At 36.6% G+C, this 16,884-nt stretch overlaps 1 protein-coding gene across 1 annotated transcript in view; it reads right to left on the bottom strand.

Moving 5' to 3' along the window:
• LOC133334343 (protein unc-79 homolog) overlaps nt 1–16,884 on the bottom strand; it is a 54,307-nt gene that overhangs the window by 21,565 nt on the left and 15,858 nt on the right. The window contains exons 11-15 of the mRNA XM_061542633.1: nt 13,967–14,068; nt 13,760–13,904; nt 5,795–5,874; nt 5,328–5,390; nt 802–910 (exon numbers count right to left, since the gene is read on the bottom strand). Of these exons, the coding sequence (XP_061398617.1) occupies nt 802–910; nt 5,328–5,390; nt 5,795–5,874; nt 13,760–13,904; nt 13,967–14,068 (499 nt within the window). The remainder of the gene's footprint in view (nt 1–801; nt 911–5,327; nt 5,391–5,794; nt 5,875–13,759; nt 13,905–13,966; nt 14,069–16,884) is intronic.

Genomic DNA, 16,884 nt, shown 5'->3' with positions numbered 1-16,884 from the left:
TTTATTATTCGTCCAGCTTTCGACGAATAATTGGCATCACAAAATTGGTCATCATGTCGCGATAACGCTCCTGGTAACAGCATGGCCATTTTCATTTTGGAAGAAAAACGGCCCAATTACCGTTTTCGCACTAACGCCGCACCAAATTGTGACTTTTTCGTCATGAAGAGGCACATCTTGAATCTCCTGATGATTTTCAGTGGCGTAAAAATGGCAATTTTGCGTATTTACGGTCCCATTCAATGTGAAATGGGCTTCATCACACATAATTTTGTTCAAAATTGCTACGTTCTGGAAATTTCGATGACTGAAGCCCATTCCTATCGACGAGACTAGTCCGCAGGCAACATTCTTTGCGTCAATTTGAATTTTGTACGGGAATAAAAGCAAATCAATGCGAATAATCCGTTGTAAAGTGGACCGAGCCATGCCCAACTGCTGAGAACGGCGTTTTTGGGATGTTCTTGGAGGCCTAATTTTTTTAATTTCGATTTTTATATGGCCTCTTCGGATGTAAAGAGCCTTAACCAGTGTGGCCGTATAAACGCTGTGTGTGCTTAGAAGGCGCACTTCTGTCATTTTTTAATGTTTTTTATGTGACATCTCTGTCAAAAGTTATGGCGTTGCCAGATGGGTCCGTCGAATATGGGCAACCCTGTATTAGCATGAATGCATAAAAGTAAGGGAACCGAGAAGTCGATTGCACTCGCATATCAGAGGGCAATTGATTAAAGCCATCTGGATTCCATCGGACTGAGCATTATGATTTTATCCTAAAAATAATAGTCATACTGTACTTACCAACATCTGCATCCGATAATGTTATGGATCTAGCAATGGCACGATCCGGTGGCAATATAGATGCCAAATCCAATTGTTCCGATACTGTTTCAACAGTTGCGGTCATTATCTAAATTACAGAATTGAAAAAAAGAAGTAACATTTGTATAAATAAAAAAATAAATTATTGTATCTTCATCATTTACACAGAGATAATATTTACAATTATTTTATACATATATAAAAAAAAATTATTTACAAAATTTATACAAACATTAAAATGAATGTATGTATAAATAAATATATACATATTTAATGAAATCGATTTTCTCGAAAGAAATGTTTAATAAATACAATTTGAATTAAGTATTTTCATTGGGTGAGTTTCTGGAATTATTTTGAAAAATCTCTAAAAAAAATTATGGTGCATAATTTCAGGAGTACGAATTGGTTTCAGTGCGTTTTTATTGGTGTTCGACGGCAGTATTTGTGCTGTACATAATTAATATTTTCATGCTAATTAAAAAAATATACACCGAAAAAAAATATTTTAAAATGTATATTTTTGTAAATAAAAAGATAAATTAAAAATTAAGAAAAAAATAATATTAATTGAATATTTTTTATCTGCTGAAATTTATTTACAAGAATTTGTTTGCTTTTAAAAACATTTATTAGTTTTTGATATTTGTTTGTAATAATAATTTGTTATATTCACACACACATACAAGATACTTTGAGACAATAAAAATAGTTTAAAAAATAATCAAATAAAAACTAAAAATATATTTTTAATATATATAAAAAAAGTTGTAATATCCTAGAAATTTGAATACTTTGACATCTGCTGGGTGAAGTAGGGGATTGTAGATTGACCTTAACAACGCACAGCCGTGGCTTATCTTGATCCCTCTTTATCTCAATTGTGGACACTAACCTCCCCGTGGTGTCACCTAGGGTAGTTACTTTCAGCAATCCGTGGAAATAGTGAGCTCATATGTGCCGCAAGTAGAGTAAGTAAATTATAGTTGCCATGAAACGAGACATGAATTTGGCTGTGGATTTATGGTTAACAGGAGAATAAAAGACCTCGTCTCCAGGGAAAATATTTTTGGCCCCACTGAGGATGATTTACTTCGGGGCTGCAACAAGTATGTTAGTTAGCAGCACCAGATTCAAGCATCTCGATATACACAAGGTCACCTGGATTTCTCCCGATCAAACAACGAGAAATCAAATCGATCATGTTGTGATAGACGGAAGGCATTCATCCAGTGTGTTAGACATTCGATCGAGGAGCGAATATCGATTCGGACCACTATCTTGTACCAGCCAATGTTCGCACTCGTCTTGATGTAGCAGCAAAGGTGCGATCTAATGTAACACGGAAACTCGACGTCGAAAACCTACAAACACAACAGATAGCAGAAGAATTGACCACCCCCTGTAAACTGCAGCAAAAGCAACATTTGTGTACCGAACAGCACCATCAAGAAACTCGTTGTACGAGTGGAGTAGGAGTGGGCAACCCTGAAAACAGTAGCAACACGCAATGCAAGAGAGAATTATCAGGGGAAAAGGAGAGAGGAGAAACGTATTTTCAAAAGAAAAAACTAGAAAAACGCGAGCAATTCGAGATGTACAGGAGTTAGAATGAAGTCCAGAAATTTTACCAAAGAGTAAAACGCCAAATCGAAGGCTTTGGTGCAGGCACCAAAGGAGAAGAAAACTTGGTGACAAATACAGACAGCGTGTTGAAGATCTAGAATGATCATTTTGCAAAGCTAAAGGTATCAAATAGTAACGGTGAAGAAGATACCACAGAGCCAATAAGAGATGACGGTATATATTGATGACGGTATATATAGCCAAGATGAGGTCAGAATAGCAATCAATCAGCTGGTGCCGACGGATTACCAGCCGAGCTCTTCAAGGCCAGAAGCTAATCAGGATCATCCACCAATTGATTAGTAGAATTTTGCCCAATGATTGGAACATCTGCGTCCGGCGTCCCGTGCAAAAAAGGAGACAAGACTATATGTGCCAACTATAGAGGAATAAGTCTTCTTCCCATCGTATATAAATAGCTACCCTGTGTGCTGCGTCAACGATTGAAGCCAATCTACCATAGACCATATTTTCATACTGCTCCAAAACCTGGAAAAGACTCACATCGACACATTCCACCTATTCGTCGACTATAAAGCCGCATTCGACAGCCCCATCCGTTCAGAGTTGTTTAAAGTCGTATCTGCGTTCGGCATTCCTGCAAAATTAATACGCCTATGCAGGACAAATTTAACTGGCACAAGGTCAGTAGTTAAAGTCGAAAAGGATCTATCGGAGTCAATTAATACCGAACGAGGATTCAGACAGGGGTACTGTATGTCGTGCGATCTTTTTAACATCCTGATGGAAAAGGTCATACGAGAGGCAAAGATGAACAGAAATGACAATCTGTACACCAAACCGCATATCTTACTCGCCGACGACATGGATATAATGTGTCGAACATTGTCGAACAAGCGGCAACATCCATGTTTGCCAAATGGGACAGACAGTAAATGGCGTGAAGACCAAGCTGATGGTATCAAAGCGCGCCAGTAGACTCGGACCAACTGCGGAACTTGAGAACTACAGCCAAAGATTTTATATACCTTGGTTGTACCGCCATAAATAAAACAAATGACTTCAGTTTTGAGATTCGAAGAAGGATAGTGTTGGCCAACAGATGGTACGATGACGGTGAATATCACCATGAATTGTACCATCTATTCTCGGACATCGGCATTGTCAGACGTATCGAGCTGCAGCGACTACGTTGGTTAGGTCATGTTGTGAGGATGGATGAGGATGCCCCAGCACAAAAGACATTAAAAGTGAGCCATTTGATGGCTTAGCAGAAGGGGAAGGCCATGAATTAGATGGAAAGATCAAGTAGAAGAGAATATTTCGGAACATGGCCTTTCAGAGAAGAGGAAGGGCTGTGCACATGACCGATGCGCCTGGAAATCTTTTTTAAGCTCGGCGTATGGAACAAATTTCTGTCACAAAGCCAGCTAAGCAAGCAAGTAAGTATATATTTTTATATCCTACCCAACTATGGATATTGGCAAAATATTGCTCCCTGACCCACCATGTTGATCTAGTCAGAGTGTGTCCGTCTGTCCATTATCATTTGTAAACACGCTACAGGCCACAGTTGTGGACGAAATTTTGCATGTAGGACGGGTTCTGGACAAAAAAGACTCCTGTTGTTTTTGGTAATGATCGGTTAATATTAAGGAGATGAGATGGACTAAGAATTGTATGTTTGTCTGTTTTTCTGGTCGCCCTATAGTCTAAAATTGTGAATATATTCCACGAAGAAGGGAAACTATTCCCTCCAGACTTTTGTGTGGCGTATATATTTTCACCTGAAGGACAACGACCCGAGAAGTTGATAGTATATCCAAGAGGAGTGACAGACCTCCAGCTCTTCTACTCGTATAAGAAGGGAGATTTACTTAAATACTTGCAGGTGTCTAGGTATTCTTATATTGTTTAGTATTAGGATTACCACACTAGATGTTGGAAATATAGAGCAGATGGCCAGGAAATGTTACTTTATTATCAAGAATGACGTCTATAATTTTCAATGAAGATCAGATTATATTTCGCGGATATGTACCGAAAATTTTATTGTTCTTTGGTTTTTTAGTCGCTCTAGACGTCACAAATATATTCCAAAAATCACAAATTTTCCATGGGAAAGGCGATCTGAGCAACGAATTCAAATGACTGTCTTAATATTTTTTATGGGTCAAATGAACCAAATTTTAATCTTATAGTGTAAATTTTTATACCGAGAAAACATGATTCGTAAAAGATGCCACGGGGGAGCTCTTAACCATTAATCGGTCAAGAGAGTGCAAATTTTGCGGAACATTTCCCAGGCTCGGAACATAGGGTATCATATGATCGCCCCGTCTGACTATACTGTTACGCTCACTGGTTTATAGCTATCAAATTTCTATTTCTAAAATCTAACACCAATATGTAAAAAAAACAAATCACATTAAATATAAATAAATAACAAAATAATACTTTGTACATTTATTTATATACATTGAACATATATTGTAAATATATATTTTGAATTAACACCAAGGGTATGTTTTAGATTGTCGAACGAAGTGAAAATTTGTTGAATATTTTTCAAGACAGTGATACCTAGTTTTGTATTAAAAATTAGGTTTAGGTATCTTGAAATATATTTTTGACCTATTTAAATTGTTCTCTTGCTGTGAAACGAATGCAAGTGACGACTACGTTTCATTCGACATTCAACAACAAACCCATTTAAAATTAAAAAAAGTATTAAAAAACTAAACTATAAAACATCAAAAATTTGGAATTTTGAGCAAAAAAATATTATAGAATTTTTCAAAAAACTTTTTCGAATTTCTTTAAAATTAATTTAAACGTAAAAAATTACAACAAATATTGATTTTGGTTTTTTGTAGTATTTGATTTTAGTTTTTGTGATTCAAAAATGCACAAAGTACCTCGTCTGTAGCGTGAACTTTTCTCAATTCAATACTATCAACCGAATGGCCATTATCGTTCTTCTATAATTGAAAATGAAAAGATGACGAATGAATTTTGAGTTTTTTAAATTTTTGATTTCATTTGGGGATACAAACATATTAAAGAAAATTAAAATTATAAAAAATTAAGAAAATATTTCTAATATAATAATCAGGGAAAATAATTGTTGTTTTTCTAAAATTGTAACTTAACCTTTTTTGTATTTTATTTGGGGGGAAAGTCTGTAAACTAAAAACTAAAAATTAATTAAAAAAAAAAATACTCATTCCTGTTGAAAATGTAATTTGTTTTTTTGAGCTATGTTTTATTTGTAGTTGATATATTTGTTGTTGTTGTTGTAAATGTTTTGATGACTTATTTTTTGTTCGTATTTCTTTTGACTGCGATTTTTCTTTGAGTGTATTTTTTAGTTTTTGTTACTTACCGAACACACATGCGGCATGTGTACAAGAACTCCACCCACAGAATGCGGTTCGGGCTGTGGTACCGCCACTGGTACTGGACCTAAACATATTGTATATTGGAAGGGGTATTAGTCAGGATATAATATCGAAATATTTTTGGCAAATGAACACAATCTTCAAAAAATTATAATATCAACTCAATTTTTTTTATATATTTTTTTAGGGTTCAATTTAACAAGGTTATCATGTTAGGAATTTAAAATTGTCATTCGCTTAATGGCATGCAGGTAGTATTAAAATGGATTTGAAATCAATTTCTAATTGTTTTCAGCTACAAGGAAATTTGAAAGAAAAAAAAAAAATAATTCGAATTCTATTTGCTAAAATGCTAGAAACATGCACTTTTCAGGTTAGAGTTTCTAAAATAGTCGGTGTTAATGTATATCAGAAATATGTGGAATGGAATACAAAATAATAAATTTGATATTCCGTACGCTTGGTGGGTAAAAAATGTTTTGGTTGAAAATTTGTCTATGTTGGACATTTTTTTTGACATGGTCCTCATATAAAGATCGTAAACTTCAAGGGCGGTTCGGAAACTTCTTAGCCTATCAATGAAAGAGAATAGTTAGCATTTCAAAAATATTTTTATTTTTCGATATAATCTCCTGAAACATCAATACACATAGTCCAACTCTTTTCTCAATTATATCCCTTGATTAAAATAGTTTTCCTCAAGGTCTTCAAAATAGTAGTTTACTACTGTATTTGCATCTTCATTTGAGGTAAAACGCTCGCTAGTAAGGATTTTTTTTAGATTTGGAAACAGTAAAATACACTGTGAGCTAAATCAGGAGAATAAGTTGAGTGGTCTTAACGAAAAATTATTTTTTGTGTTGTAAGCCAGAACTTTTTTTCTCGAATTTGTGAATTTAATTGATACCAAAGGTTGTAATAGTACTCTGAATTTATTGTTTTACCCTTTTGCAGATAGTCAATCAATAAAATACTTTTGAAGTCCCGTTGCCATAACCTTATCAGCCGATCGAATTGTTTTTGCCTTCTTTAGGGCACTTCCTCCAGCTTCAGTCCATTGTTTGGATTGTTCTTTTGTCTCTGGAGAATAGTGGTGGATCCGAGTCTCATCAACAGTTATGAAACGAAGCTTAAATCCATTTCATTTCGGTTAAAACGATCCAAACAAGGTTGAGAAATGTTCATTCTTATGCGTTTTTGATCGACTGTTAACAAATGCGGTACCCATAATGCAGAATGTTTTTTTATCTGTAGTTCTTCATGCAAAATTAAATGAACTCGATCATTCACGCACTTTTATTCGTCGATAATTTAATTCCATATTATGCACTTTGGCTAAAATTTTTGGTTCATCCTCTATGCTTGTACGGCATATGAAGGAGCACTTTCACCTAACATATTCACTATATCATTATGAATTTCTTGTCCCGATAAACCTTTTTTATGTAAAATATGCGGAATTTTATGTAAAATTCCAAAACACTTAACTTTTTTCTATTTATACCGCGCTTTTTGTTCTAGGCTAAGAAGTTTTCGAACCCGCGTATATCCCGTATGTTTAATGTTCTAGTCTGACTTTTCTACAAGTCTATCTATGTTTTCCTTTCAAACCGTCGTAATCCTTGGTGCTTCCATTTAAGCTCTATTCTCATTGTGCTATGAACATTTTAAGGTATTACGGTGTGGTCCAACCGTTAATCCGTTTTTGTATGGGTTCCTGATTCGTTAGGTTCCACCGCCCTACGTTACTTATGATGTCGAGTCAGAATATTCTGCATATGATCGTATAGATTTTGCGTCTTCTGTACTGTACATGGCGTCTTCTGTACTGGTGTTTTTAATTTTCATGACCTTAGTTTTCTTGATAATAACCTCAAGCCCTATACTGCGAGTCAGTCCCTCCCGGTTTTCTAATTTTGTATGCCTGTTGGATATCTTTCGAAAAAGAGGAAATATATCATCCGCATAATTTAAGTCTTCGATTTGGTCTGAGAGACTACATGTTATGCCCTTACTCTGAGAGCGGAATTGGTTCATTATTTCATACAGTACAATTGTGCAGTAGAGTTAGCAGATGACATTGAACAGTAGAGTTGGCAGATGACATCCTTCCTTTACTCCTGCATTGATGAAAAACGGTTGACTTATCTCCCCGTTGTGAAGAAGAGAGAGTTCTACATTTTTGTACATCACCCTTGTTATTTATATTATTTTCTGTGCTACTGCATAGTTGTGTTCTTATAGCAACTTATACTGCTGCGTATTTCTACTTTAATCTGATTCTGTTTCTAACTCCAGGTTAAAAAAGGCTGAGACCTGTATCGGTTGCCACAGTGCCATCAATTCATGCCCAATGCTGCTATCGTAGGCGAGTAATCTCCGAGGATTGCATACAATCTATATTCTTGAATTACTTCCTCAACTGCATCCGTGTAAATACAATTCAATCCTGCTTGATAGGCCTGTAGATCTTGAGGCTTGCCTTTGGACCTCAGAATCTTACTGGCAAGCCGAGGTGGTGGGTGGAGATTTTTTCATTGCGTTGCACTAACGTTGGCGCACCTCATTAGAGCCGCATAGTTTACCACAGACCGGCCTATTGCTGTGCATATTGTTAACAAGGTTTCTTTGTCAGCGCCCCCAAGTGCTGCCGGCTAGCGACATGAGAACCTTGTTCCTCTTCCTGCCCTTATCACAAATAGGTTATCGAATGTAACCCCTAGAACCATGTTTCTGCTCCTGACCTTACCACAAATAGCTGTGGCATGAATGGATGACTTATAGAGGCTGACCCCTAGATCCATGGGTTAATTGGTGTTCGGAATTTTGGGCCATTTGCACATTCAAAGGTAGCCCAATCTCCGCTGTCAATTCGGTAAACAATGTGGCCTTGTCTTAATGGTAGATATTTCCACATTCCTCATCCAGCTATAGCAGGACTGTTCCTCTCCATTTGTTACAATCTGTCAAGTTCCATGATCGATGCGGTCTTCCTTCCTCATAAGCTGATATGATGTGAGGTCAAAGAAACTCCGGTGAAATTCCGTAGCCGGCGTCTAGAGCTTCCGCCTGTTATCCTGCTGCTTTTATACATTTTAGTTATTATATTGTCTCTTTTAATTCGATGCATCTGGAAGGGTTACACGTATCTTCCATTGGACTGCAAGTATACACTCTGTGCGTTTCTGACATCCCAGATTTCTTCGAAATGTTTTTTTTGAACTACGCCCAATGTTCCCATATACATATGATGTTGGGTTATTGATTACTTTTTGCGTATTGCCGGAACTTGGACGTTTCTGACTGTTTTGGAGCTATTGTAGGCGAAGTAGTATTCGCTTGGTTTCACTGTGCTGACTGATGAGCTCGTGGCAAGTGTCAATGTCAGCTCCTCTTTTGTTTCTGAAGTCTGTCAAGGGTCTTCCATATTCAACTAACACATATGTGATCCATTAGTTTGCGACAATTGCCATTTGGTGATGTCCATGTGTATTTTTGATTCTCATTATGCGAGATAAGAAGGCGGAATGAATGACACAGTTATATGAATCACTCACTCTTATTGTTTTTAATTCCGCATCCATGTTTCCCCTCTGTTGAACGGGCATTGGTATTATCGCCTTCTATTTTAGGGTTTAAGGTCACCCATGGGAATCATGATATCTCCTCTCTGAGTTTCATTAAGTCTGGATTTTAAATGTGCGTAAAATTCATCGTTCACACTGTCTTCAGCATCTTCCTCGGGTGGATAAGACTGTACTACGGTGACGCATATTACATTATTCGACATTATGATCCCAACTCCGCTTATACCATCATTTTCTTTACCACTTAGAGCACATAGTTGCCACCGTTTTCTGTGGGAAGTTCATCGTTTCTATTCCATCTAACTTCGGTTACACCTTTGGATTCAAAATTACAAGATACCATTTGCTATTCTAGGTGTGCAAGCCTCGATGCTTCACGAGGAGTACGTACATTCCATCCTGTCGATCCTCTTGTTCTTCATTTTGAATTGCTTCAGTTTCGTTATTCCAGCTAAGTAGATGATTGGAACCATTATCAAACAGACAGATATTTTTTGGGTTCTGAAAGTGGATAGTTTTCTAAACTACAAACCGTTGGGTACCGGGTTCGAATCCCAGCAGGGCGAGAAGAATTCTTTTAAAACTTCTCATTTCAGATGTAAAGCATCCGTAGCATCGAAGACAGGATATAACGCGTCCCAAATAAAAAAATAAGTGGACAGTATGTTTATCGATAAATTAAAAATTCCATTCACTATTCATTATTTCTGATATACACTTTTAGTAAAAAAATACGCATCTAATTTTTCGGAAAGTTAGGAATCTAATCGAAAGAAAATTTAAATAAAATTTCGCTACAAAATGTCTAGGCAAATTTCGATAAAAAAATCGTGTTTATACCCTTCACCACACTGTGGTACAGGGTATTATGTCTTTGTGCATATGCTTGTAACAGGCAAAAGGAAACGAGAGAGAATATGCATAGAATCACTTTCTAAGTCGATTTATGCATGCCCGTCCGTCCGCCTGTCTGTCCATGTTAAATTGTAAACAAAGTACAGGTCGCATTTATGATCCGAATTGAATGAAATTTGGCATAGGTCACTTATTCGGCCCAAGGACGAACCCTATTGAAATTGGGAAAAATCGGTTCAGATTTAGATATAGCTATATATATATTTAACCGATTTAATGTAAACGGCCCCTATATATCTTTCGATTTGCACGAAATTTGGTACAGCTTAATCATTTAGGTCTAGAATGATGTCTGCCAAGTTTCGTGAAAATCGGTCCAGATTTAGATATAGCTCCCATATATAGTTTCGTCCGATTTCATGTATATGGTGCCCCAAAGTTCCTATATATCTTTTGATTTGCACGAAATTTGGTATAACGTACTGAATTAAGCCTAGAGTGATGTCTGCCAAGTTTGGAGAAAATCGGTCCAGATTTAGATATAGCTCCCATATATAGTTTCGTCCGATTTCATGTAAAAGGTGCCCCAAAGTCCCTATATATCTTTCGATTTGCGCGAAATTTGGCATAACGTACTGAATTGAGCTTAGAATGATGTCTAACAAGTTTGGAGAAAATCGGTCCAGATTTAGATTTAGCTCCCATATATAGTTTCGTACGATTTCATGTAAATGGTGCCCCAAAGTCCGTATATATCTTTTGATTTGCACGAAATTTGGCATAACGTACTGAATCAAGCCTAGAGTGATGTCTGCCAAGTTTGGAGAAAATCGGTCCAGATTTAGATATAGCTCCCATATATAGTTTCGTCCGATTTCATGTAAATGGTGCCTCAAAGTCCCTATATAACTTTCGATTTGCACGAAATTTGGCATAACGTACTGAATTAAGCCTAGAGTGATGTCTGCCAAGTTTGGAGAAAATCGGTCCAAATTTAGATATAGCTCCCATATATAGTTTCGTCCGATTTCATGTAAATGGTGCCTCAAAGTCCCTATATAACTTTCGATTTGCACGAAATTTGGCATAACGTACTGAATTGAGCCTGGAATGATGTCTACCAAGTTTCGAGAAAATCGGTCCAGATTTAGATATAGCTCCCATATATAGTTTCGTACGATTTTATGTGAATGGTGCCCCAAAGTCCCTATATATCTTTTGATTTGCACGAAATTTGGCATAACGTACTGAATTAAGCCTAGAGTGATGTCTGCCAAGTTTGGAGAAAATCGGTCCAGATTTAGATATAGCTCCCATATATAGTTTCGTCCGATTTCATGTAAATGGTGCCTCAAAGTCCCTATATAACTTTCGATTTGCACGAAATTTGGCATAACGCACTGAATTGAGCCTAGAATGATGTCTACCAAGTTTCGAGAAAATCGGCCCAGATTTAGATATAGCTCCCACATATAGTTTCGTACGATTTCATGTAAATGGTGCCCCAAAGTCCCTACATAACTTTCGATTTGCACGAAATTTGTCATAACGTACTGAATTGAGCCTAGAATGGTGTCTGCCAAGTTTCGTGAAAATCGGTCCAGATTTAGATATAGCTCCCTTTTATTATAGATTGATTTTAAGTAATTGACGTACTAAGGAACCAATAGAAACAAAACGTTCTGAAATTAGTATAACCTAACCTGTGACAAGTTTGTTTGAAATCGCTTAATATTTGGATAGAGCTTCCATATATATTTTCGACCGATTTCAAGTAAATTGGGCATCAGACTCCTCATGTTAGTCAGATTGACATCAAATTGTGCACAACGCACAAAATTGAGCATACAATTACGTAGTTGCGTTTTCTAGAAGTACAGACATAGCCCAACGGACTTATTTATATTTGTTTGAAGTCGATTAACATACTTTATGGATAGATCTAGGTAGATTCACATTTAGATAAATATTACTTTTTTTCATCCAATTACATGTTAATAGTCCTGTTTAATATACCCATAGTGGTGAAGGGTATCATATAGTCGGCCCCGTCCGACTTTACTACTTTCCTTACTGGTTTTTTCGTGTTAAGTGTATTGTTTGAAACTGTGGTGGTGTAAGGTGGGTCGAAAAAAGGGGGCTCAAAAACTTTTCTCCGTGTATTGTGTGTGTACAGTGTAAAGGTGGTATTCGGTGGTTTAGTGTGAGAACTTAACAGAACTTAGGGCGGCATTTCACTCAATAACAAAGCGACAGAGAAAAAATCGATAAGTTTGTTTTTTTTTTTAATTATGAAAGAAAAAAATATGGCTTCGAACAGAATTGTTATAAAAAAGAGACAACACAATGTTATGGCTTGCTTTGTTTTGTTTTTATGGGAGTATTAGAGAGAGAGAGAAAGAGTAGAGTATATAGAGAGAGCATAGATGCATCACCTGCCATAATTATAATTTTCCCATCGTCTGAAATGATTGGATCGAGCTTAAAAAGGTCTTGAGTGTGATCGTGAGGACATCATATCGTGGTTATTATTATTTTTTTTTGTTATTGTTGTAGCAAAAGAGAGTAGTGATATACATATAGTTGTTTTGTTAAGTAATAAAAATGCAAAATTGTTTTAAAGTTACGATAGCCAGAAGTTGGTGGTTAGAGAAAGATCAGGAGAGATAGATATACATAGAGAGAGAAAGAAATAAGGGAATATATACAGAGTGTTAAACAAAAGATGTTTTAAAAATAGAGAGTTGGTGATTGCAAGAGAGCGAGAGAGAGAGAGAGAGTGATAGATTTGGCCAGTGACAAGTATTGTTGAATTTAGTTCGGAATCGGTGAGAGAGAGAGTGCCTGAAGAGAGTGATAACTAAAAAAATGTAGTAGTCAAGAAAACATGGGCTGAATTATGTCTATCCTTTTAAAAAGCCAATCATTAAGGGGGAAATAATTCATCTAATTGTTAGTGTATTATCTTTCTCTTTTAAATTATCATCTTTATTATTATGTCTGTTATGTTAATATTGTTGTTTTTTGTTGCTTTCAAAGTGCACAAAAAAAGAGAAGAATCATTAAAAAACTAAGAGTTCCATTGCTAATGTGACATAAGTTCTTTTCTTTTGTTTTTTATCTCTCGTTTTGGCATATCACTAAGACATAGAGAGAGCGAGAGAGACAGACCACAAGAGAGTAGTAATTAATTTGATTTAAGTAAAATAAAATATCGTTACAAAAACTCACTCTGGCTTTCTAAGCACACAAAGACACAGAGAGAGCGAGAGAGTTCGTTTTTAGAGTTTTGTTTTAAAAGGTTTATCGATTTTAAATTTACATTATGCAAGGATTTTGTTTAATAACGGACTTGGGAATAAATAGGGTTTGGGGTGGACGTATATTATTTTTACTCAAGACTTTTATCAATTCTAGAGGGATACTAGGTTTTGGGGGATCTTTTGTTTTTTTCTAGAGGGAGTTTTTTTTTAAGTTACAAGGGTGAAATAAAACCAAATTAAGCACCTGAAAATCCTCCCAGCGGTCCCAAGGGTATGGGTAATGGAGCCATAGAAAGTGAGACATCACGTTCGCGAGTCTTCTCCTTGTCGCTTTCCGGTGGACTTTTACGTGAGGATTTCTCTTCTTCGATAATTTCTTCAATGGGTACCTGTTCCGAGAAAAAATAAAGTATTTCATTATAGGGGGGAAATCGTTTGTGTGAGGACTTACATCTGGTGGCCTTAGAGGATTCAGTGGAGCCATAAATTGTACTAGTTTCGTTGATAATTGATGCCACATTATCGATGCTTCACAGTAAGCACATTCAGCAACCTGAAAATTAATAAAATACAGTTTAGAAATAAAGATAAGAAATGCTCTCGACTGCTAAACCTATAAAAAATTTCTATTTTACATCCCACCTTAGATGGAACGCAATCGAATCCCTCTGACAAATAACTTCGACACGACAAATAGCTATGTCAGGATATAACGCTACCCAGTGGAAAATGGCAATATTAAATAAATACTAAGCAAGGACCCCAACCACTACAACAAATTCAAGGTGGCAGTGTTCTCATCCAAATATATAGCCCCGTTACAAAGGACAGACTTCATTATACCGAATCGCGCAGTGGAAGTTGAAAACTCATCGTAGGGCTAGCAAAGCTAGAAAGTAACTGATATCTTATAAGAACGAAGACTTATGTATAAGTGAAATAAGGTTGAATAAAATCGAAGAATTTCCCAGAGAAAACGATGTAATACCGCCCTAAGTCAACTGTACAGTGGAAACGCAAATGGCGGTGAAAACGGAGTTGGGATAATAATGCGGAGGAACCAATTCTTTCGAAGTGGTCTTCTCATATATATGTAAAAATGAAGTTAAATTCCATTAGACATAAAATGGAAACGAAGCCCCTGGACAGGCAACATGGAATGGCAGGATATAACGCCACCCAGAGGAAAATGGCAACATTAAATAAATACTACAGACTACGATCGGATACTCAATTAACCACTTTGAGTCAGATCGAATACCTGAAACAAGAGTAATCACATTGTGTGAAATCCTGATACCGGACAGAGACTCATGGAGCAGCGGAACACTAGCACATTGCCTCCGGGAAACTGTTGTTACACGGATGGCTCCCGGCTAGCAGGAAAGACGGGACTGGGACTTTTTATTGAAGAACCGCCTGCGAGATCAAGCTATAACGGAGTCTCTAAGATGGTTAAGCTCTAACTCTGGGCATAATAACATAAATATCATGACAGATAGTAAACATGCTATTAATGCAATAACATCCAAAACAGTTACATCAAAAACTGTACTGGAATGCATAAAAACAATAAACAAATTCTCACGACACGGTCTTGTACGTATAATATGGGTCACTCAGGAGTCATATGAAACGAGATAGCCAACCAACTCGAAAAAACACAAAAATCTTATGGGGAGACCCAAATGAGGATAAGACTAAGCAAATACTTACGCTAAACAAGAAAGGACTAAGCAGACTGATAGGCATTCTCCATATTTGAAGCATTAAACAAAAAGGTGTACACCAGAAAATAATCGGAATAATAAGAGTGATTTAAGGAGGTTGCAGAACTGTAGAGAGTATAAATGCTCTCTGTCTGCCCTACTTTTCACAATTGTTCTGAATGAAGTCTACTCTCAGAGTAGAGGCGTTAGATGGAGTATCCCATGACAAATCGAAGACATAGATTATGCAGATGATATATGTATTCTTCGTAGCAGGATTTCAAACTTGTAGTCAAAATTTGAAGACCGGGAGAGAGACTGGTAGGCAATGTTGGACTTTAGATTACTATCAAGAAAACTAAGACCATGGAAATTTACAAGACTAAATTATTGAATACTTTGATAGCTTCTGTTAAATAGGAAGCAGCGTTACAAGAAGTCGTCATGCAGAATGCTGTTCTCGCAGCATTCGGAGGACAAAGCGAGAATTGCATTCGGAGGACTGCAAGGTATATGAAGAAACCTCCATACATTTATCCAAGAAACCCATATTTAAAATATTCGAAACATGCATAAAATCGATTGCTATACGGCAGTGACACATGGCTTTTATCTAACACCAGCATGCAGAATCTACAGATATTAATAAAAAGGATAATATGCAGAATAACCTGGCGGAACAAGATGTGCTACATAGAGCTGAGGAACTTAACGAACCTGGTTTTCATACAAAAATGGATCATGTCCTACGCTTAAGGGACATGAAGATGGATTGGCCACACCGTAAGAAGAAACATCTATAGCCCACCCAGAATGGAGCTTCAATGAAAGCGCCAAGGATCACGAACCTAAAAACTAAGAAAAAATAACAACTAACCGAATTAAACAGATTGTTGTCCTGCGCCTTAGCGTTGAAAGCCACCTCCTTATCTTCCTATGGTTGTACAGTATGCAGTTGTATACCATGGAACAAAATATTGTAGGTTGTATGGAAAAAAGTCCGTCACTACAAGGAAAATCTGCTCTGAAAAGGGATATTTAAAAACGATGATAAATGTCGGCGAAGTTTAGGTATCAATTTGTTATATTTATATTCGGATTATGCAATTTCGTCACATTAATGGTCGGTTAAATAAAGGAATCTAAATTTGTCGAGCATTTTTCCGAGAGTGACCTAGCGAAACAAAAAATACAACTTTGTTTAGTTAGTTCCGTAAAAGGAACTAGGTCATGTAGTTGCTTTTAGTTCAATTAATTCGACCAATGAACTGGACGACCTAGATGAACGATTGGATAAAACAGAACTAGGCCATTCAGATCGTTGGATTCCGGAGGAATGCATACGATAATGCTGAAACAACTGAATGATCCGCGACTCGAGTATTTAACTCTAAAATTGGTTGGCTGATTCCACTACTAAAGGCAGTAGGTTTGAATCAGACTAGCTTTTATATGTCGCCGGTGGAGAAGTATAAGATTCTTGGAGAATCGACAGCTGTAGGTGATGTGTTAAAAAGTTCCAACAATTTCCACAAATCCTTGGGTGGTAGATAGCTGAACTCTTATAGAACTCTTATAAGGCGTTAGATCGGATTCTTCTATTAATGAGGTGAATATTAGTTCTCTCTTCCGTTACAGTACCTGTTGAAGATACAGTCAT

The sequence above is a fragment of the Musca vetustissima genome, unplaced genomic scaffold, assembly GCF_032173495.1.
Source record: "Musca vetustissima isolate MV318-11 ecotype Yass unplaced genomic scaffold, APGP_CSIRO_Mvet_v1 utg69071, whole genome shotgun sequence".
Taxonomy (NCBI): Eukaryota; Metazoa; Arthropoda; class Insecta; order Diptera; family Muscidae; genus Musca; species Musca vetustissima.
This window is presented reverse-complemented; position numbering and strand designations above follow the sequence as displayed.